General features: G+C 41.2%; 1 protein-coding gene across 1 annotated transcript in view; it reads left to right on the top strand.

Moving 5' to 3' along the window:
• The window catches only part of cacna2d1a (calcium channel, voltage-dependent, alpha 2/delta subunit 1a), a 171,913-nt gene that overhangs the window by 129,528 nt on the left and 18,135 nt on the right, over nt 1-24,250 (top strand). Inside the window, exons 23-35 of the mRNA XM_049566230.1 lie at nt 7,523-7,583; nt 7,702-7,826; nt 11,165-11,249; nt 11,490-11,552; nt 13,222-13,337; nt 13,451-13,522; nt 13,931-13,998; nt 14,082-14,120; nt 14,208-14,279; nt 17,794-17,946; nt 19,044-19,096; nt 19,434-19,489; nt 23,596-23,722. Of these exons, the coding sequence (XP_049422187.1) occupies nt 7,523-7,583; nt 7,702-7,826; nt 11,165-11,249; nt 11,490-11,552; nt 13,222-13,337; nt 13,451-13,522; nt 13,931-13,998; nt 14,082-14,120; nt 14,208-14,279; nt 17,794-17,946; nt 19,044-19,096; nt 19,434-19,489; nt 23,596-23,722 (1,090 nt within the window). The remainder of the gene's footprint in view (nt 1-7,522; nt 7,584-7,701; nt 7,827-11,164; nt 11,250-11,489; nt 11,553-13,221; nt 13,338-13,450; nt 13,523-13,930; nt 13,999-14,081; nt 14,121-14,207; nt 14,280-17,793; nt 17,947-19,043; nt 19,097-19,433; nt 19,490-23,595; nt 23,723-24,250) is intronic.

The raw sequence follows: 24,250 nt of genomic DNA, 5'->3' as shown, positions 1-24,250 counted from the left end.
GTTAGAGTCTGTCTGTGTGTTTGCTGGTCTGTCTGGCTTCACTCAGTAGCCATAAGTGGGCTTTAAAGAGCGGTTTGGTGTCTCTGTCGTGCACAATGAGCCAGCCTTGATAACTATACTTACGCTTTAAACAAAAGTTAACATTATCACCTGCTGTTTTCTAGTATTTCATACATCATAAGTCTAATTTCCCACCTTCCCAGTCAGAGATTGGCTACTCTTTATCCCAGAAAGCTGTGAAAATCAACTGGCAGAGATTTAAAGTTCGCTTGACAATGGTAATCCATCACAGCGCACATTTCATCGCCTCTATTTTTTCTAGCCGAGTTTCATTAAATGCAGTTGTGAGCAGGGACCGACCGGTTTGAGAACTCTCCTCGGTGGTGCTTTTTAAGGTTGTTCCAGTGTCTGTATGAAATGAAATGTAGTTGTTGGCTTGGCAGCTGAACGTATGAAAAACATTGTGAAATAAATGAGACCCAAGGACACAAGCGTGGATTTTAAAAAACAAAAGATGATATGAATTCAATATTTTTTTTTATTCTTCTTTTTTTCTGTTGCTCTAAACTGGTTGTTGTTTTGCAGCTGACTCTGGATTCTTGACTTATCCCTGAACTCACCAACAGAGAGTAAACAACTTTGACAATATAAACATGACAAAATGCACATTTCTGCAAGTTGATTTTCACACCAACAGCAGACAGTGGCTGCTTATGAAAAAAAGTAAACTTGACTCTGTATAATAGCTATTATAGAACATGGAAACCAGGTGATTGGCTCCTTTTTTATTTTGGAGGCATTGTTATTTTAGAGGACGCAGCACTGACTTGTTTTTAACCCCAAATGTTTTACCTTAGCTGTAGCCATAACAACTACAGTGCCAAACCCCAGCTCTGAAAGTGATTTTTAAAGGAGTACCTCACCATCAAAATGATCTTTTATAAATCAATTGGTCGCCCTATGTTGAATTAGTGAGGGAAACTGTTTTTCATGCAAGCGTCTGGTGAACACAGTGTATTTGTAATGGATTCAGACCATAGGCAATCAAATTAAAATACAGCAAAACTGTATCAAAACATCTGTTTACAATCTCTCACACATCTCATAAAGTGTATAATCCAAGTCTCATTTATCCAGTCATATGTGCAATATTTCCCAAACAGACAGCACTTTATGACGGGGGACTGAACTAAAGCCCTGTTTCCACCAAGCAGTACGGTTCAGTTCAGTTTGTTACGCTTTTTTCTGTTTCCACTGTGAAAAGTTGTGGATGGTACCAATGGAACTGTTCTGTACCGTCCCCATTTTTGGTCCCCCCTCTGTTGGGGTACCTAGCACACAGATCTGGTACTAAAAGGTGGAGCTGTGAACACTGCAGTCTGATTGGTCAATAGAGGATGGTCACTCTGCTCAGGGCTGAGCTGTGGCTGGTTTTGAGGCTCATGTAACCACTGTTCATACTGTGGAGAGTTTTACACATATTATTAACTGTATCTATAAAATGAAAGGATGTTTTGAAGCTTAATTCACTGGGCCGACTGCCAGCGACTTTTAAGATGACCGTTAACTCACTTACTCAATGCGTGAGTTAATGACGTGAAACACACCTTTGACCATCACTTAAGTTTTTATATGACATACACTTTTAGTAATGAGTGGATCTTCAAGCGTTTATAAATATTAATTTTGACAGGATTACATGAACTGCATATATTCTCATCCTCACATGGAGAAAAAAAAAGCATCATGGAGCGTAGTTCCTGTGAGCTTTGGCAACACTAAACCCCTGAGCTTGCCTGAGAAGGACTAAATGCACAAACCTGCTATTTTTAAATATCCCATGGAGAGACTCTCACTGCAGCCTGTTGTATTCTGTTCTGAAAATGTTAGCATGCAGCCTCGTTCTGTGGGCGATTAACAAGGTGCAGACTGATAAAGGAGGAAATACAGTGAGTGCTGGACGGAGCTGTGAGTGACAACAACCCCGCCCACATTTAAGAGTACTGTTTGAGGTGGAAACACTAGGGTCTAGGTACCATGTCTGAAGGGTTACTGTTGGTTCCAAAGGTACCATACTGAAAGTGTTTGGTGGAAACGGGAACTGCCCATTGGTCCGACAGCCCATTGGTCCGACATCCCATTGTTCCGACCATATTAAACTCATTGTTCCGAAGTCCCGTTGTTCCGAAATCATCGATGCCCTGTGGTTAAGGTCTGGTTAGGTTTAGGCACAAAAACCACTTGGTTAGGGTTAGGAAAAGATCATGGTGTGGGTTAAAATGAAAAAGAAAGTGGCAAACACATAAGCTGTGAGCCTGCTTCGCCTCAAGCCTTTCCCAGCTGACCCAGAGCCGGTCGCAGCACACCATCAAGGTAGAAATACGCCCGCCGGGAGCCGTTCAGCACCACGGACAGTCGGACTAATGGGATGTCGGACCAATGACATGGACCCGGTGGAAACTGGGCTTGAAAGTGAAACATACTAATGTTAAAAAAAATAAATGTTTTCGGCAATGGAGTCTGGCTTTGAAGGCAGCATTGATAAGTTTCACTGTCTGTTCGGTTTTCCAATGGCAACGGCCTTCTGTTTGCGAAGCAATGAGCATACGACTGGATAAACGAAACTTAGATTATACTGCACAAGTTGAACAAGGCTCCCTATGACGTCAGTTAATCACAGTTTTGTCCATCTTTGGATTCGTCAAAAGACAACCTTATCCTCAGGAATTAAATGTAACACAGGGTGAGTAAATGATATACAAATGGTCATTTGGTAGGAGAAGTGTTTCTTTAATCTACACGACTGTAACTTTGACCCAAAACCAACGTGAACAATACATTTAAATGGATAAGCTAGTAAAGACAGTTTTTGTCCCCATGTAGGAGGGAAGTCCTCCTATTGTGGGTGCATGAACAGATTTCTGTCCCCACATCATTAGCACACACAACCACACACACACACACACAACACATCTTACCCACTGGTAACTTACTGAAACTGTTTCGTACTTTTGTATACAATATTCTTATTCAATGTCCATTTGAATAAAATATTGTGTGTAACCCTGTTGGCTTCCTTCCTTTCCTGCTCTCTTTTCCATCTCCCTCTTTTCCTCTCCTCATCTTTTTTACCCTCCCTCCTCCTCCTCCTTTTCTCCTGCCCTCCTCAACTCCTGACCATCCCTGGTGTGTTGGACCCCCCTGCAGCATTTTTGGGCAAGTATTCTCCTCCTGTGCTTTAACCCTTGTCTCCTTGCTCTCACACTGCCAGCAGACTTTGGATGTAACTTCACTTGTGACTTTCTAACTGGTTCGTCATTTGTGGTGTTGCAGACTCACGAACACAGAAGCATTTTGTTTTCTGTTTTCCTTCATTTAGTGGCTTCTGATTAATAATGACAATTCTGTAACACTGAATCAAGCTGGCGTGTGCTCTCAGAAACGGCGCTTCGCATGCAATGCGCGCCCACACAGCGCGCCGCAGATGGTGTGTGTCTGTCCGTGTGCGCATGTATGTATTTAACCCCCACCTGTTACAATGGCCCTCAGATGTGGTTTTGGCACTAACCCGCTGTAGCAGGAAGAACAGAGGACAGGATGCTTGCATTATTTAAAGGTGAAGCTATAAAGGAGAAAGCTGTGAGTCTGCACCCAAAACATGAGTCGGCGCTTTTGTTTTCTGTAGTTTTCTCTTTTTGACTCACTTTTGGTTTTACAACCTTGTTAAATAACTCTTAATGAAACACAGGATGCCTCTTAACACACTGCGTCTCATCTCTGCTGTTTGTACTTCTGTGTGCTTGGTCATCACTTTTGTCTTGTCTGTGGTCATGGATTAAAAAATCTGTACAGAACTTGTTTAAGCTCTGTGGTTTTACAGAAACTGAAGCCATATTTCTGTCTGTTTTATACTTTATCTCATGGTGAATATAAACGTCTATTTAAAGGGGTAGTTCACTTATTTGAAGTGGGGTTGTATGGGGTACTTATCCACATCAGTCAGCATGCCCCCGGTTTGGAGAAGCAGGCCTGAGTTTGACACCAAAGCTATGCAATGTACTGCTGTGGATGGGAGTCAGCAACAAAACGTATTTCAGTCAGGACCACTTTAGTCAAAGAAAACTTTAATTTTTATTTTCAGTGTTATATTTGTCAGTGTGGATCTGTTCTGGGGCCTCTCTGCATTTCCTCAGGCTTATGCAGAAAGCCTCCTTCACGCGCCTACGTGGAAAGTTTTAAGACAGAGTGAGCACACCTCTCTGTCCTCCCACTCGCAAAGGAGGAAAGCCTGAGGCAGAAAGAGCAAACCTCCCTGCCCTTCCATGCGCCTCCTTCCATCAATCAGCTGCCCCAACAGTTGATTGGTCTGTTTGAGATCAGCCACCTACAAAAAGCTACTGGCCCACTGCTGCCTTGACCAGTCAGTTACTTTGTGTTATTGTGTGATTTTGGTGTTTTAAAGGGTTGGTTCATAGTCACCACTGTCACACAATAGCACAAATAAACTAACTGATCAAGGCAGCAGTAGACCAGCAGCTCCTGTGTTGAGAAACGTCAAATCACTGTTTTCCTGCAAAGAGCCTGGCAGGAATACTGCACCATTTTGCCGCCTCGCCATAAGGTACAGTAGTGGAATGGGAGCACAGAGTTGTCTCATCTCTGAGCTGGGAACGGAGGTAGTAACAGCGCTGAATGGATGTCTGTATAAATGGGAAAGCCAGTAGGATGGGATCATGGGCTGCATGGGTGTGACGACATGTTATACATGCAACCCACTGCAGGAGACTTACAAAGTAGCTAATAGCAGTCAGCGGCTAACTCAAAGAAGAAGAACAGTGGCCGAAAATATCAGCAAATCGGGAAACGATTGAGGTCAGAGAGCTCAGAGGACAAGATTAGGCGCTCTGTAGTAGAGGCGTAAATTATTGTGATTGCCATGTTATGCCATTGTAATTTTTTATAAAGCACTGCTGACGCGTGTGTTACATGTCACACGAGAGGCCAATGCGGTGGTGTATGTCTCGCCTGTCATGCCTCTCTTGATTCCACAGTACTGGGATCCAGTCTAAAATTACACACGGAAGCAGAATGATGCAGCAGTCATTTGGTTTTGTGTAAAAATGCAAAGGCGGCATGAAGAAGGGACTTCGGAGCAGCCTTATAGCGTAATCTCACGTAATCTACGTGTAAAAAGGGCGAGTGTCTGACATTAACGCGAAGCAGTAAAAATGTTCTAAATATAGCATACACTTGAACTGATAAACTTTTAGGTGGCTAAAATACATTTTGTTGCTGACCTCTTCACAGATTGATTGCTTATCTCCTGTCTGTGTCTTACACCAGCCTGCTTCTCCAAACTGTGGCTGTGCTGACTGACATAAGTACCCCATACAACCCCACTTCAAAAATATCCAAACTGTCCCTTTAAAAACTCAAACGAAAACAGTTCATGTCCCAATTCCCACATCTATTTGTCATGCATTTATTAAGTCAACGTGGGGTTCTCGTCTTGTTCACCAATATTCACATTAGTGGCAGGAATGGAATCGTCAGTGTGAAAAGGCGTGCGAGAGTGCAGAAAATATAAGCAGTCGTCACTCCCCAAATCTCCCTGCTATCCATCATTACGAGATACTTTGTTGGATTAGTAAGTGGTGACCGAATATCAAAGAAGAAACACATGGGTGCAATTATTTCCCAATCATGACCACCAAAGCGGACAAGGAGTAGCCCATGTCGTCATGAGAAATTTCGCTGTACAGTATAATCAACTGTCGACACGACATGCTTTGGAGAATGTCAGAGGAACGTTAAGGTTATGAGCTGTGGTTGATATTTCTCCTGTGTGCTGTATTGTAATGCAAATACATCGCAGAAGTGCAGTCCGCAGATTTACTGTGTCACCAAAAGAATGCTAATACTAATGCTAAAAACATATCTAAATCCTAACTTTAAAAACGTCTGACCACAGTTTAAGCCTCTCTTTGTGTTGTCCATCAGCACTGTCTCCATTTACATCCAAAGGCCTAAAACCTTTTGTTTGGACTGCAATATTTCTATTCAGGACTCGCTCTGTGAATAAAATATTGTGTCACCTCTGACCCCTGTGGTTTTACCCTGTCTCCCCCCCCCCCCCTTCTTTTCCCTCTCGTCTTTACCTCCCCGGGGGACGATTCTCTCGTTCGCTCACTTTCTCTCTGCTGGGATTTTTTTCCACTCCAGGGAAAGATGGCAAGTATTTTTTACTTTACTTTCATCTCTCTCCTCTTGTTCTTGTCGGTCCTTTGCTTAGCACGTCTGGCCAGGCCCGTTCTGCTTGTTCTTATTTATACCTGATATTCAGCTGTGTGCAAGACTCCGTTCCATACAGGAGTGGTTCTCAAAGTGGGGTTTGGCGACCCCCAGGTGTCCGTGGTACTCTGCTGGGTGGTCTGTGAGAAGTTCATCTAAATTATCAAGAAAAAACTTTTTTTTCCTTTTCTGAACAAAAGAATTGATGGTTCAAAGAATAATGAATAAATAATTTTAATAACATACAGTGTATATATATATTTTTAAATCTATAATAGCTCAGAAATAATGTGCATATATGTTTAATACTAGGGGTGGTTGATATGACCCTAAAATAACATAATAACATCACGATATCTCAGGGTATTTTTGTGGTAACGATGTTCTTGACAAAATGACAAATTAAAATTAAATTTTAATTAAAATTAAAAAAAAATAATAATAATTTTTAATTTATGAAAATAGAATTGCAGCAAAATAATTTAACTTTAAATCAACTTTAATGTTAAGCTATTTGTTTTATCATCATGTATGCCAAAGAAAAAATGTAATTCTCATATTTAAGAAACAAAAAAACTGCAAACATTTGGCTTTTTTGCCTAAAAAAATAACTAAAGCAATTATTTGATTATCAAAATTGTTGCCAATTAATTTTCTGTTCATTGAGTAATCACTAATCGTTGCAGCTCTAGACTACAGAAGTGTAAAAAGATAGGCTATATGAAATTGTTCTAAGGGATATACAGTACATGAGGGGGTCCCCGATATATTCTCCATCTTGTAAGGGGTCCATGGCTAAAAAGAAATCGAGAACTTCTTCTTTATGTGTTTCATTTCTTTGTGCTGTATAAGTGCCCACAACATTTGCGTTTTTAATTTTCCTATTTTCTCCTTGTGAGTACTAACCCCTCACTTTCCAAAGCTACCATGCATCTTAACTAAATATGATAGAGTTAGGACCTCAAGCAAAAGATTGAAATTGGATTGATGTGAAAATGTTGAATATGTGGAGCTACGGCGCTAATGTTTGAGATGGAATCTCATTTCTGTTTTTGGTCCCTGCAGGAGTTCTCTCTTATTGATGCACTGTTAAATATTCAGCAGGTGTTACACACTGCCCTGTGGAGCACCATCTCATCTGCATACAATGATTATTTTAGTATAATGTTAGCCTGGCTGATACTCAACCCGCATGGGAGGAAGATTAATAACATTTTATACCCTTTGACAGTTTCTGAAAGCCTGATGGCGGACAAGTTTGATGAATATGGCTATACGTTTATCGCACCAAGGTAAGACGGATATGATATATTTTTTACTTCTAACTTGACGACAGTTGGGAGGCAGATTTCGACCTTGTGGTTCTCTTGCTTCTTTGCTTAAAATTCAAAGATGTTTTGTTTCCCACAGGATGTACTGCAAGGACTTGAAACCACCTGACAAGGACAAGGACAAGGACAAGAACAAGAACAACACAGAGTTCCTCATTGAGTTCAACAATTACATCGACACAAAGACTCCAAACAACCCCATGTGTGAGTATCAAACACACTGACATGTTCCTCGGCTCATTAAATGTGACATTTATTTTGGATCTTTTTACACTCTGCAGCATACTTGGACCTCATTCTCGCTGCAGACTCCTATTTACATGTCAAAGACTTTCTAAGCTCCACAGTATTTGCTCTAGTATGTATATGTGAATGAATCTGAGCCATCTGGCTTGGCATTAAGGTGTGCGTTGAACATTTAATGGAAGATCGCCAACCGAAACTCTATTCCCAGAGGTCTCTCTTTCCAGTGAAATACAGGTCTGGCTGGATGGTTTGGTGTGCATGACCAGGCAAAGCTTTGTGATGTGGAACCCCTGTGTTCGTGTTACCCATTTGATGCTAACTCTAAAAGTCTGACCATCACACGCCTGAGTGCACATGTGTGAGGCACGTCGGCTTAGATGTGACACACGCGCGCTCGCACACACACACAGTGCTCGCCCGGTAATACGCCTTCCACACCCCACCTATAGCCGCTCGACCTCATCCAATTACTGTGTGTTTGTGAGAAAGAGCAGGACACGTCAAGCCAGGAGCACGAAAGGAGCAATAAAACACAAATCAGGGGCCGGTGGACCTTCTCCCAAACATCTGACCAACGCATTAACATCTTTGCCATTTCTTGCATACACTCATTGATATGCATGGCTCACTTTTTTGGCCCGTTGAGTAAACGAAAAGGTCCCCTGATATTCATAAAAGATCTCCTTTAAGTTTGGTGCGACAGTTTAGTTCAAACATCTCAATATGATCAATCCAATAAAACTTTTCACCCAATTGAAATATTACTTTCACCGTTATTAGCTGCTAGTTTAATGGAGTCCACAGGGAGTTCAGAGGCAGAGAGACTCGGGCCCATGTGGACTTTTTGGCGGCTTGAGTATCGTTACACACTTTACTTGGTTAAGCCACTGCAGTGGCGAAGAAGTTGAAGTACATTAGGAATTCCTGGGCTGCCTTCAATAAAGGACCCCTAATGAAAACCACTGCACACGGAGGGAAGGTGGGGTAGGTGGGGGGGAATAAAGTGTTACACCAGCTGTTTTCTCTGATGTGTGTGGTGTGTCATAAAGGTTGGAGGAGGTGGTGGGGGTATATCGACGAGCCTCGATGTTAATGGACTGAAGCGGGTCGTCGGAGAGTTCAAAGTGGCGGGCAGTGCCAAAGAATGGGCAAGCGGCTTTTATCGCCTGTTATGTTTGTCATGTGGTCTTGTCGGACGTCTCGAAAAGTAATTTGTTACACCTTTACCAACCCACCACCTACAACCCTGCAGCAGCAGGCACATTTAACAATAGGGGTTTTTAGGTGGCTTTAAATAGATCTTTCCTTGCTTCAGTTTAACTTTAAGATTGTGTCTGTTTTGTGTCTGAGATACAACCTTTTCTTCACAGACCTACCCTCTTTTCTAAAATAAATTATCCAAAGGTCCAAATTTGTTTGCATCTGGACCTGTTAGGTGCTTGTAAGTTTAGCAGTATATCAACTGAAGCTTATTACCACATTGCACTCGATTTGCAATTCATGTTGGATGCCTAAAAAGTGATGTAAATGTTTAAGTATTCCTGACTCTTTCCCTATTTTTGTCTTTCTGGTATCATGTATACTCTGTGGATTCTATATTAATTTTCTTTCTCCTTTTATGCCTATGCTTTGGCGACAGCCACGGCCAGAGGCAGTATGTTTTTGGATTGTCTGTCCGTCCAATTCTCATCAGCACAATATCCCAAGACCGCCATGAGGGAATTTCCTCAGATTTGGCACAAGCATTTGCTTTGACACAACGATGAGCTGATTAGAATTTGGTGGTCAAAGGTCCAGGTGTCTCATTTATAAAACAATGCGTAGGATCCATACTAAAAATGTATGTACGGACATAAGCCAAAACTCGTGTGTGCCAAAAAATGTTCAACAATTTCTGCAGTCATGCTTCGATCTCAACATCTGCAGTGCCAATTTTTCATCTCCACAATGTTTGTAAGCATGGGTCAAAGTTTCTCCCATCAAGTCTGTTTTTATAGATCCCAACTTTTGCGTGGGAAGTAGCGTATGCATCCTTCAGGCCTCGATTTGTGTGTACACAGTTTATAAATGAGACCTGGTCCATCTTATTCTTTTGAATGTGATATCTGAAGAACATCTTGAAGAAATTTCTTAAATTTTGGCAAAAACGTCCACTTGGATGCAACGGTGAACTCATTATAATTTGTTGGTCAAACTTGATATTTCAAGGAGGCCTTGAGGGTATTTCCTCAAATTTGGCACAAACGTCCATTTGGACTCAGCAATAGACAAAACAGATTTTGGTGGTCAAAGGTCAAGGTCACTGTAACCTTGCATCCATCTCATTCTTTTAAATGTGATATCTCAAGAAGAGCTTGATCTAATTTCCTCAATTTTGGCACAAACATCCTGTTTGGACTCAAGGATGAACTGATTTTGGAGGTCAAAGGTCAAGGTCACAACAAGCCTGCATTGGTTTCATTTTTGTGAACTCGATATCTCAGAACACCTTGAGGAAGTTTCTTTAGTTTTGGCACAAAAGTCCACTTAGATGCAGCAATGAACTGATTAGAATATGGTGCGGTCAAAGGTCCAGGTCACAGTGACTCTTCATTGGTCTCATTCTTGTGAATTTAATATCTCAAGAAGGCCTTTAGGTTATTTCCTAAAATTTGGCACAAATGTCGACTTGGACTCAACAATACACTAAATAGATTTTGGTGGTCAAAGGTCAAGGTCGCAGTGACCCTGTGTCTGTCTCGTTCTCGTGAACTCGATTCCTCAAGAAGGCCTTGAGGGTATTTCCTTAAATTTGGCACAAACATCACCATGGACTCGTGGATGATCAAATTACAATCTGGTGGCCAAAGGTCACTGTAACCTCAAAAAACATGTTTTTGGCCATAACACAAGAATTAATTTGCTAATTATGATAAAAATTTCATATAAATGTTTTATAGGTAAAAATTATGACATAACAACATTTTGTATCTAAAAGGTCAAAGGTCATCTTCAGTGTGACATAATGTTCTGCAAAAAAAAAAAAAAAAAATTCTGGCAATTACCAAATGTTAATAAATGCCGTAACTCAGAAACAGAAGGGGAGAAATTTGGTCAGATACTGAATTGGTGACATTGGCTTCATATGAGTCTGGAAACACATGGATGTAAATAGTAAGTCTAAAACACCAGAAACAACATAATCTTTTTCATTTTAAGACTGGATTGTTAAACATTAACTTTCTGGTCAGTCAGCAGACACATAAATAGTGTTCAGAGACATCATGTTTCAACTTAAGGGATGTTCTGCCGTTTAGGTAATGTGGAGCTGGTGAACAGACTGCTCTTGGATGCTGGCATCACCTCATCTCTGATCAGGCATTGGAAGGAAACGGAAGTGCAGTAAGTAAAGAACCAATGTGTTGTCACTTTACTTCCAATGCTTTTTCTTGATCCAGCAAAGAAACTCAAAGGTTGCATCAATTATTTGTTCCTTGGCGTCTGGTAATGAATGTCCAAGTGGAGATTCAATACAGATGGTTCAAGTATTTCAGCATCACTAGTAAATGTCATGCAGGCATGAAGCACATTTCAGATTTTTGTAACTGTTTGTCTTAAGGCGTTATCTTCTCTGCTTGTCAGGCATGGTGTTGTGGCCAGATTTGTTGCCACAGATGGAGGGATCACACGGGTCTACCCAAAAAGGTACTTGTCAAGCTCATGGGGAAGGGGGGCTGATTTAGAAGCATGGACGGGACATTATGTTCAGGGTTATCTGATAAAGAATAATGATGTGGTTTGCAAAAAAGCTGCAGCTTACTCATTAACATTTTGAACATTCAACCCTTAATTAATTGCCACTTGTTTGAGCATGAGTCATCGTCTCAGCTGGTTAAGCAAAGAAGGTCAGTCACCACCCAAAGTTTATGAACATAGGTGCAGGTTGAAATGTCGATTAACTCATTTATTGAAAGCTTCGTCTTCATACTTGCATCCCTCTTCTCAATGCTATTTCAGTACAATGACCAGTGATGAAGTAGTGGTTAGTGGCTTCTGAGTTATAAATTATGTCACAAACTTTAAGGGAGAAGGCAGCATTTGACTACATAGAAGTATAAACCTTGGAAGCAACTACAGCAATTATTTGTTATTTGTACTTGTTCAAGATCAGAGAATTGAGTGGGGTCATCTTGAGAGACAGGGATGTAAATAAGGGTATCATCTGTATAAATATATACTTCAGCTTTCTCAAAGGCTATTGCGAAATGAAACCTTATGAAAGGAAAGCACAATGGGCCCAATACAGGTCCTTGCGGTACCCCAAAGGAGACAGTCAAAGTTGTTATTACTGAAAATAACTCATGATGTAATGATGAATTGAATTATTGCAATATGTAACAACTGTTACAACAGTGCTCGAAATTAATGGTCTGTTGTATTGAAGGCAATGCACACAACAGTCTGGACTATTGGGATCAGCAGATTGTGCACTACCTCATTGAGTAAAGATTCATTACATGGATCCTGATATTCTATTAATAACCAGCCTGATCAGAATAAAAATATCTCATGTAACCACTTCAGTGAGGAAGAGCATGGCCCGACTGGAAGGAACTTTCAGTCAAGTTGAGCTGGGTGGTGCAAACCTTTGATAGTCTGCTCTTCACCAAACACTTTCAGTATGGTACCTTTGGAACCAACAGTAACCCTTCAGACATGGTACCTAGACCCTAGCGTTTCCACCGTAAACAGTACTCTTAAATGTGGGCAGGGTTGTTGTCACTCACTGCTCCATCCAGCATTCACTGTATTTCCTCATCACATCAGTCTACACCTTGTTTATCGTCCACAGAACGAGGTTACACGCCGATATTTTCAGAACAAAATAAAACAGGCTGCAGTGAGAGTCTCTCTTCATGGGATATTTAAAAATAGCAGGTTTGTGCATTTAGTCCTTCTCAGGCAAGCTCAGGGGTTTAGTGTTGCTATAGCCCACAGGAACAATGTGACACAACTGCTTTTTTTTTCATTTCCAAGTGGGGATTGGGATGGATGCAGTTCACGTAACCCAGTCAAAATTAATATACATTTTTAAACGCTTGAAGATCCACTCATTACTAAAAGTGTATGTTATATAAAAACTCAAGTGATGGTCAAAGTTGTCACAGTGACATTTAAAGTGCGCTGATGGCTTCACATCACTAACTCATACATTGAGTAACATTACAAGTTAACGCTCCACCTTAAAAGTTGGAACAGACAAATCTGGACCCTATGGCTGAGCCAGTTGGGAACCACTTTCCATTTACTGTCCATGTAGACCATAAAGTCAGAGTCAGAGTTGATAATGGCATCACTTGTGTGTGTTTGACAGTGCTGGGCTGTCCTGGGAAGAAGAAGCAGAAACCTATGAGTCGAGTTTCTATAAGAGAAGTTTGGACAATGATCTGTACATCTTCACTCCGACACCGTACAGCAATAAAGAGAATGGTGAGCAAAAAAAACGCATTAATGTGTCTGAGTGTGTTTTCTTGTGTCTCTGTGTGTATATATATATATATATATATATATACAGTGATCCCTTGTTCTTCTCGTTCTTGCAGAAAGTGACGACTCAGTCCTGGTGAGCAGAGCGGTAAACCTCGACATTGATGGTATCATACTCAAACCAGCTGGTAAGAACACACACACTCACACATAAAGAGGGACGGGCTCGTATTTACACATTTACACCCCACATTTCTCACGTTGTCTCTTACACTCTGCCACCTACATATAAACACATTCACTCTTACAGCTATGTGTCTTTTTTACACGCATTTACCTTAACCCTATTCATGCCTTTATATCTCCTGACACACACACACACATACAGATATTATTTACAGACTGCTACCCCTCATTTGTCTATTTCTCCCTCTCCCTCTGACATACACACACAAACACACACACACAAACCACACATCAAGTTGTCTGGTCCCTTGTGATCCGTGGCCAAGTTTGCATTTTCCAAGTTCAGAGAGTAAAGTTGACACAGGGGTCCAACATGATCTAAGATGTCTGGCTTTTGTGTTTGATCCCAGTGGTCGGCGTGAAGCTGGACATTAGCGCCTGGATGGCGAGCTTCATCAACACCACACAGAAGATCAATGTGAGTGGATTCTAACTGCATGACACACACTTTGATCCAGACTGTGACTTTTTATCACTTTATCTGCTCTGCTGTGTTTTCAGTGCAATGATGAGATCTGTGGCTGTCAGCGAAACGATGTGGTAAGAGGGTTAATTGAGTATTTTTACGCTTCTAGCTGCTAATACTGGATAAGAGTCATGCAACATTTAATCTCCGTGTGTTTCCAGTATGTAGACTGCGTCATCCTGGATGATGGGGGCTTCCTGGTGATGTCCAATCGGGATGAACATCTTGATCAGGTGGGCCGCTGCATTTTACTCTCACTCACAGAACTAAAGACCATGTAATAATGCAGTTATAAATATCGGTAATCCATTAAATACGTTCTCATAGATTTTTTTACTCACTAATAGTAAATTAAGTCTGCAGTTGTATGTGTTAAAAGTAAGGCTTTTGATCATAAAGTCTTGACCGATAACTTACTTAAAAGCAATTTCTAAAGAATTAGTAAATGATTTAATAACCATTAACAGCATTATTAGTTATATATTAGTTATTCTTCAGAACTTAGAACTTCATTAAAAAGGATGGGTCATTAGAAAGTGAAGCTAAATGTGTTTTAAAGTTATTTACAACTTATTTTTGGTGCTCCATTACAGAAGAAAGCAGACATGGGTGCTAATAATTTTGGTCCAAATGTCATGACATCATTGATTAATAATGTCTTTATAGAAGGAAAATTATCATTTGTGGTTTCTCTATTCATGTTTTTTAGGAAAATATAGTGATTTAATTACACTGTATAGAAATCAAATAATAATAATATTAAACTTTATTTGTGTAGCACTCTTTAAAACACAGTTTCAAAGTGCTTTATGAGACAAATAAAATAATATGCACCATCAAGATAAACACAGCAATAAAAACATTGATCACAGGCTCAGACCAGATGAATCAGAGTGTGTAATAAAAAATAAATAAATAATAAAATTGATAAAAGAAGGATAAAAACTAGACACACAACTGAGGAGGAGTGTTTTAATTGAAAACACTGAGTTTGCCAACCCAAGTTCCTCAGGTTAGGCTCTATTGGAAAACACCCTGTTTACTGTTGTAACGAGGTGGGCTGTAGGAACAGTTAGGAGGCTCCTACCTGAGAAGCACAGGCAGTGGCTAGGCACATAGGGTGTAAGTAAATCTATAATGTATGCTGGAGCATAGCCATGTAAGGCTTAAAACTAAATAGTAAAAGTTTACAATCAATTCTATACCTAACAGGTAGCCAGTGTGGCATTGCGAGGGTGGGAGTTATATGGTCTTGTCTCTGGAGCTGGAGACAGAAAAATGGGCCCTGAATACAGACAATTACAGTAATCCAGACATGATGACATGAAAGCATAAATGACTTTTTCAATGTCTGCTTGAGATAAAAAAATGTTTTACTTTTGCAGTGTTTTTAATTTGATGAAAGCATGATTGCACGACTGGTTATTTTTATGTCGTAAATAAGGTATTCCTGGTGTTCATCTGTAAATGCATAAGAAAATAAACATACTAAAACCTTAATTCTGGTGGGGAAAAAAGAGACAGAAACAGTTTTGTTGAATTAGTATGCCTCCGTGCCAGAAACAGCTGTGGCCAGAAGTGTTATGTTTTCGGGCTGTCCATCTCTACAAATGTGGATAAGTGCATCTGTTCCATTCTCGTGAACGTGAGAGCGCCTTAAAGGAATTTCTTTGAAATCAAGATTAATTCGTTATATTTTGCTGGTCAAGGGTCACTGTGACCTCACAAAACATGTTGGTAAGCCCAGTTCAGACCAAAGATTTGCAACAAGACGAGTTGAAACACGCAGCTACTTGCAATGCACCGTTCTGCAACGTTCTCAAACGGTTGCATTGGTGTGAACTGGGAGGTTTTTAGAACGTTGCAGAGAGGCGCATTGCAAGTAGTTGCCTGTTTCAACTTTCAGCTGGGCTTTAGAGGTAGACAGTGGTGAGGTTGTAATTCTAGTGGGGTTTTTTTACAAACTAACACACTCACGGCTCTTATACATACTCATTCTGAGGCCCAGTTTGTCCTAAAGAGTCTCAGTTTGCCCTTTATTAGCTGGTCAAAAAAAGGCTGAAGCCTCTTAAACACAATATGACCATCCTTACACAAACAAACACATTTACAGTAAGTGCACAGGTTTTTCTTCGCTCCCTGTTGCCCCATGCTAAATGCTAACAGTGGGTCCCTGCTGTCGTCTGAGTAAATGTTTTTTCATGCGGCCTCGGCTCCTTCCTAATCAGTGCTGGGTGTGCGCTGGATAAATCAGTGGCCCTCTGAAGTTTGGCAGCAGCACTAAAACCCAGGGACCTGAGGCCTTGTTTGGAGAAGGCTATGTGCCCTCAATCATATTTCCTACAGGAGCAAAGTTTCTCCCTCTCTGTAAGCTTCTCGCTTGCTCTGCCTCTTTATGTCTTTCGTTCCTTTTCTTTCACCGAAACCCTCGGGGAGTCTGCAGCCAACAGGGCTGTGACTGTTAATTCATTATTTGTTTTACTGCACGGGGAAAGGAGAGAAGGCTCCCGTTACCTTATAGATTGGGAGATTTATACGTCCTTTGGCTGTGAGACTAAAGAGGAATGGATATGTGGAGGACAGCTTGTTAGCGGTGACCTTACAAAGTGGAAGGAAAGGGATAGTTTGCATTTCCTCACACACACATACACACACTCATGCACGTCTTTCAGCACACTTACACATATAGATGAGCACTACTTACTGTACGTACTCCCCCCTGGAAACACAAGTACTTAAACACTCCCATGCACACAGTCACGTCACACCTGCCCGAGATAAACTACTTCCTCTTAGGAGTAATTTATGCCGGCCTGGTGGACTGTGTTAATCAGATTATATTGAGGTCCATCATCCTGGTTTGAGGCTGATTTACTGAGTTTGTCTGTGCATCTGTAAATTCACTGTGAACATTGTCCGCACATGGATACGCACTCTTTGTGCATGTGTTTTATATGCATTTAATAATTGTGGGTTGACGGTGTAAGAGTGCTCTGTAAAAGAAAAATATTGAGAAAAACCACAGTCAGTAGCATCTGCAATGTGAATATGGAAGTTATTTAGTGCATACAGGGGCACGTCGTGTATTAATGATACTCGTTACATGGAGAGGTTGGAAAAGGATATACGTTTCTTCCCTGTTCCAAAACCAAAATCAAACCCTGGAAAGTGTAGGGTTAGCTAGCTAGCTACTGAAGATATAGCCTACTGAATGTATACACATGCTGCTTTTGCTTTTTAATGATTATAACAGTGAAACAAAGACCGACCCTGCTGTACAGGAACCAGTGAAGGGAAGCAGGGAAACTTTGCTGATATTCAACCAGCTGTGTGTCATCACAGTGTGCGCAGATGAACGATGTTTGACTTCCCGGGAGATCCCTGCTCGTCTGACAGCGGCACGGGGGCGAAGCCAAACACCGTTCATCTGCACACACTGTGATGCCACACAGCTGGTTCAATATCAGCAAAGTTTCCCTTTATATTTATTGTCTTTTGTCGCGATCGACAGCTTTCAGACTGTCACAAAGGGGCAGAGCATAGCGAAAAGTCAGTTATGGATGTACAGTAAAGGACCCTCAGACCTTTATACTGCAGTTTTCTGTTCTCACAGTATCAAGCATTTCACCTTACCTGTGAGGACCCTGTCTGTTATCCTTTGGTCTGTCTGTTTTATTTTTGTCAAAAACAATAAAAATAAAGTTACAAAATAAGGTAAATGTGTCATTTTTCTCTCCCTGTCCTCAGATTGGGCGTTTCTTTGGCGGTATCGACCCGATCCTCATGATAAACCTGGTCAACTCATCATTGTTCACCTTTAAGAAGACCTTCGACTACCAGTCACTCTGTTACCCCGAGAAAGAGAGCAAGGCGGCTGCAGGCCTGCGATCCGTCTACGTGGTGAGTTACATAAGCCAGAGACCTCTCACACACACACAGAGCCACCCACATGCACACACCCCACACTTACATGTTCACACATTTTGATATCCACTCATTTACCCGCATGAACACACAGACAAGTACACATGCAGCCGCTTGGAGCCATACTTGCTTGTTCACACACTTCTGAATGGACACACACACACACACACACACACACACACACACACACACACACACACACAGGCGGTCACTCACCAGGGAGCCATAAATCTGGATGGAGCAGATGAGAAGGGAAGCAGAGGGTATGGTGAAAGCGTTAGAGTGGGAGTTTGCAGTAACAGTAACAGGATTAGGTGGTCTAGCGCGCTTGGCTAACACACCAAGTGATGTAGAAAGAGGCACTGTTTTTCATCACTTACAGAACGTACGGTAAAGCGATGCAAATGTCTGCAGACGTTTGAGCGGCGCTGATGAATTTCTCTCAGACGCTGATTACAGGCAGCAGCAGATAGAAGTAATAAGCCGATACCAAAGAAAGAGATGAAAGTGTTTGTAGGTATTCACAGATGCAAAAATTCCCCCTCGCTCATCGACAACTGAAAGCATGTAATTTCCCGAACTCGACCACAAACGTGTACGCCACGCCTGAGTGACCAAGGTGAGATGAAAGGTGCCGTTACTTTCTGATCAAAGACGCCGTGAACAGGCGGTGACGCCTCTAACACGGTTAGTTGAGACTCCTTGATGACTCAACACGGCATCAACTTGAGGGAAAGGATGCAGCGTTCGTTCACCAAAACAAGACCCTCGCATGCTAACCATAATCAAAGCAGCATGTTGGGTGCTTTATTCAAACCGTGTGCTACTTTGTTTTCTCACTGGCTCTTTGTTTACATATTTATGCTCGCATCTGTTGGGGGAGATTGTGTTCTAATTTCCTCTGAGTGGGAAGAGAAAAAAAAATCTCCAGCTGGACCTTTTGGTAAAACCTCACCATCACTGTCAACACAAGCAAGATGTTCAGATTGAGATTAAAATGATTTGTCAGAAGATATTAGAGTCCTTATTTTGTCTTTTTCTCATATTCATTCTCGTGTTTTTGTCCCTCTCAGCCCACAATCGCAGATATTTTGAATTTAGGATGGTGGGTGACAGCTGCAGCCTGGTGAGTCCCTTTTTTCTTGAGCTGTTTCTATACGGTTGGCATTACTGTCAGCCCTTTTCTTTTTTCTCCACGTGATTGATAACAAAAACATACACTATAAAAGCCTGTATTTCGAGTCCTTAAACTCAGATCCTAATGGAAAGCAGGCACAGATTTGTTCCTCCAAAGTGGACATATAGCATCTGTTTAATAGCTGAATTGTTCCCAGGACAGTCAACATTCCACAAAATCTTCCCTTGATTTATTGATGCATTAGCATTTACTCAGATGATGTATTGCGGATTATGTTCCAATGAATCCACTCATTTTTCATCCCCGGGTTTGTTTTTGCTCTTAGGTCAATACTGCAACAGTTACTGGTCAGCATCACATTCCCCAATTTCCTGGACGCAGGTGAGTTCCCCGTCAATTTGACATAAAGAAAAGAATTTGAGGGTTTAATACCTTTTTTTTTTTTTGTAGCACTGAGATCCGGACCACCTAAATGGCCTCATTATGGAAATAAAAATGCATGTTCAGTTCTGCTCTGACAAGGCCTTAAAAGATATTGAACACATTATTTTCAAAGTCTTTATCTCGGAATTCTGGTGAAATACTTAACATGTGCCAAGTAAATCTAGTCAGCAACAATGTTGCTCGTAGGAGCAGTCGAACACTCATCCATCTTCAGGAAAATAGAGGGTGTCATGTTTGCAAGATGTTGAGCCCAGACTCTTGGTTAATGTGGCGTTATGTGCGTGATATTTTGTCTGGGTACAAATGTGCTATCAGAAAATACAGATTATCAACAGGCAAAACAAGACAACAGATCTCTTTGTTCAGATTCGCACATGCCATGTGTCAAACATGATTCTTGTTAAAGAATCAGAACAACAACATTTTCTGATTTCCATTGGTAAAGAACTATGCAGATTACGCCAATGCTTAAAGGGATACAACTGATTTTTTTGAGGAAGGGTTGTATGAGCTACTTATTCCTAGTCGGTGTATTACCTACAATAGATGTCAGGAAGTACGGCCCCAGTTTGGAGAAGCAGGCAGGTGTACCGCCACGGAAGCTAGGCAATGTACTGCTGTGGATGGGGGCAGCAGCAAAACATATTTAAGCTTCCAAAAAAAAAGGTCCCACCTAAAAAATCAATATCAGTTTAGGTGTACACTATATTTAGAACATTTTCACAGCTTTACCTTTGCTATCAGACAGCCTTTTCTGATGGGGAACTGAACTGAAAGGGAAACGTATCTATGTTCTCTCTAAAGCCACCAGACTACATTGACAAAAACAGTAATTTTACCTCACTGAAAATAGAAGCTACTAGTCTACCGCTGCCTCAATGAATTAGTTCAGATTCACCAAAGTCACACAATAACACAAACTAGCTAAAGCCTGTTTCCACCAAACACTTTTGTTATGGTACCTTTGGAACCAAAAGTAACTCTTCAGACATGATGCCTAGACCCTAGCGTTTCCACCGTAAACAGTACTCTTAAATGTGGGCGGGGTTGTTGTCACTCACTGCTCCGTCCAGTACTCACTGTATTTGCTCATTACCGGTGACACAGATGGAAGTCCGCGCCTTGTTAATCATCCACAGAACAAAGTTACATGCCGACAGTTTCAGAACAAGTCTCTCTCCATGGGATATTTAAAAATAGCAGGTTTGTGCATTTAGTCCTTCTCAGGCAAGCTCAGGGGTTTAGTTTTGCTGTAGCCCACAGGAACGATGCTCCACAATGCTTTTTTTTCTCTGATTGAGGATTAGAATATATGCAGTTCACATAACCCAGTTGAATTTATATATATAAATGCTTGAAGATCCACTTATTACTAAAAGTGTGTGTCATATAAAAACTAAAGTGATGGCCAAGTTGTCACAGTGACATTTAAGGTGTGCTGGTGGATTCAAGTCGTCAGCTCATGCATTGAGAAACATTAACGTTAACGTTCTACCTTAAAAGTTGCCGGCAGTCAGCCCAGTGAATTAAGCTTCAAAACATCCTTTCATTTTATGGTTACAGTTTATAATATGTGTAAAACTCTCCACGGTATGAACAGTGGTTACACGAGCCTCAAAACCAGCCACAGCTCAGCCCTGAGCAGAGTGACCGTCCTCTATTGACCAATCAACAGACTGCAGTGTTCACAGCTCCACCTTTTAGTACCAGATCTGTGTGCTAGGTACCCCAACAGAGGGGGGACCAAAAATGGGGACGGTGCAGAATGGTACCTGCTTCTTTAAACTCTTGGGGCATTGACTGACATCTACTGTAGGTAATACACTGACCATGGATAAGTAGTTCATACAACCCCAGTTTAAAAATCTGAAGTATCCCTTCAATTTCTCCAGGTTTTGAGAACCATGTCTCTCAGATTTCTGCTGCCATTTCAGTGGAGGTAACAGCAGTCAAATCATCAGGACTGTTTCTTCAGTTGGACAATATTCTGTGTTATCTGTGTACAAGATGCTGTTTTTAAATCCTGTGAGAATCAATCCAAAAATGTCTGTTGTACCAGGTTGATTTTGCAGTCCCAGGGGCATTTATCTCAAAATCTGGCCTTGTAAAAGCAAAAGCATCTGAATGATTAGGAGTAGGGGAGAAAATATATTGTCTTCTAATTTGGTTAAACAGTTAAACACTTTACAGCACACACAAGAGTCAGGCGCTTTATGTTCATTGGTTTGTTCATCAACTTATTCTTCTATTTGTTCATGTTGCTTGTCCATTGCAATTTTTTGATTTATGAACTCATGGAATGTGATTTTTAAGGACCGTAGGGTCCCAAGAGCCCCCAGAAGAGAAATCCAGTGTGTATCTGGGTGTGCAGCAGGAGTCAGACAGCCAGCTCTGACTTAATGCATTCTACATGTATTTACAATTAAGTTGCATGGATTTCTCATTGTAGTGGTGAAGGCAACAGGTGCTCTGTTTTTTTAAATGGTATTGAATTGGATTAGGCACAAATAAAGATTATCACAGGTGAGACCAAGTCATTGTTTTGCAAGTCACAAGTGGGTCTCAAGTCAAGACTGTCAAGTTCCAAGTCCTAATCATTGAGTTTCAAGTCCTAAACAAGTCATAATGTCTTCTTCACCAAATGTAATGCCATTTTAACAGACTAATAATGTATTACATTCTCAAAAATCAAAACTGTTTTTTTTTTTATTTGTTAAAACTAGTTAGCTGGAAGTTGTTACATTTTCCTGTGTTGTTTTTCGACCCCCACATTCTGCAGACTAGTATTTGTTTTTTGGATACCACCGCATCGTTGTTGTACGAGAACAAAATTATCTTTGGTATCATTTTTTCAAATGGCCCCTCAGTAACGTAATGTTAGCCTAGTTCTTCAAGAATGGATCCATGGCACACTTTTAAATATTATACTTTTAAATCTCTGGGGTTTGGTGGACAGCATTAGGTACTTTCAAGTCAAATTGCTCAAGTCTAAGTGAAGTCATGAATCATTGGTGTTTAAGTCTGAGTCAAGTTGCAAGTCCTTTTTGATGTTATTAAGTTGGGTCTGAAGTCATAAAATTTGTGACTCGAGTCCAAGTCATGTGACTTGAGTCCACATCTCTTAGGTTATTAAAGCTGCACTAATCTGTGTTTTAGTGTCTTTCAGCTCACTGTTTTGGTTAAGTATCTGTTAACAATGTTACTCTTTAATGATATTAAAGATTGACTCTTGTGAGAGATTTTAGCATCTTATAAGTTTAGTGCAGCCACACTGTGCGAAATGGCTCTAATAAACATGGGTACGACATCAAGTTTGATGTTTGCATACTGTACGATGACAGCACCAACTGAATTGCAGGCTACAACGTACAATGCAGTGGCTTCCTGTACTGAGTGCACAAGGATACTGCATGGATTATTACCTCTCCAGCGGTGAAGCACAACATAGAGGGTCACATTATTAAATAACCTGAAGTTTTGTGGGCACTGTATACTGTGGTATGTCTGTGTGTTGCTCACCTGGCAGCTGCAACTCCGCTGCTATTTCCTTCCAAGCTTCATCCTTCTTTACGTCATGGTAAGAGTTGGAGGACACATAATACAAACAAGGCTTCTGCTGCCACAACTCAGCAAGGTTTTTTCCTCTTTGCTGGAATCCCACAGATTTCTTTTCGTGCATTTTGCCTCCATGGTGAGCTGCTTTACATCTTGTTTGTTGGGTTTACCGCCAGTACGTCACTTAATGCTGAATTTCTGTTGGTTGGTTAGTAGACGTAGGTCGTAACAACAGTCACGCAGTGAGATGGTCATCCAAAATTTCTGTCAGTCAGAATTTTATCCCAGGCTGTCTTTGACTGCTGGACGACAACAGGCCTTCTCTGACTGTGTGACGTAGGACCACTGTTTTAGAGCCACAACCAAAGATATCGCCACGTTTCTTTCATGTTGGTCGTCTTTCGTCAGCTCAGAATTGCACAGTGTATACCAGGCTTAAGATGTATATATTTTGGAAACACCTAAAGTTGTTGTGTGTTCCTCCACAGCCGAGATGGATGATGAAATGTCAGATGCCATGCTCAAAGAGGTCTGCATCACAGAGCAAACTCAATACTACTTTGAGACCAACAACCTGTCGTTCAAAGGCACAATCGACTGTGAAAACTGCACCAGGTAAAAATATGGACTTCTTCTCAGCTACATATACACACATACAGAGTATAGTTAGGGTCTAAACACTTTGCCTGACCTGCAGTGATACATTTGCATCAATGAGACACAAATCAAGTCCCCAGAGGTGCCACTAAGAGAGGGCTGTAAAAATTCACATGCCATGAAGGTGAAGTCAAGTCACTAGCGCGGACCACCGTCCTGGCATGTTCGTGTGTTTGATTGTGCACACGTGTGTGCACGTACGCCATTTTAAAGCCCCCTCGTGCCGGCTAATGGAGTGCCTGCCCGCGTGCCGCGCGGCGTTCCTGCACATTAGCTGCACACACGTTTCTTTTTAACGACCGCCATAAAAAAAGCAGAGAAAATCATTTGTGCACCAGAGACATGTGGGTTTCGGTAAAGGTCCCGGAGGACAGTGGGGTGGCACAGCAGGCTTCTGTCCCCTCGGGAATAAAAGCAGTTAAGAGACTTGATTGAGCGATCGACAGTGTGCTTTTCATTGTGGTAAGGATTACAAGGTTTCTGGAG

Source organism: Epinephelus fuscoguttatus, linkage group LG22 (assembly GCF_011397635.1).
Source record: "Epinephelus fuscoguttatus linkage group LG22, E.fuscoguttatus.final_Chr_v1".
NCBI classification, from domain to species: Eukaryota; Metazoa; Chordata; class Actinopteri; order Perciformes; family Serranidae; genus Epinephelus; species Epinephelus fuscoguttatus.
The sequence above is the reverse complement of the archived record's forward strand: the minus strand, read 5'-3'. Positions and strand labels throughout refer to the sequence as shown.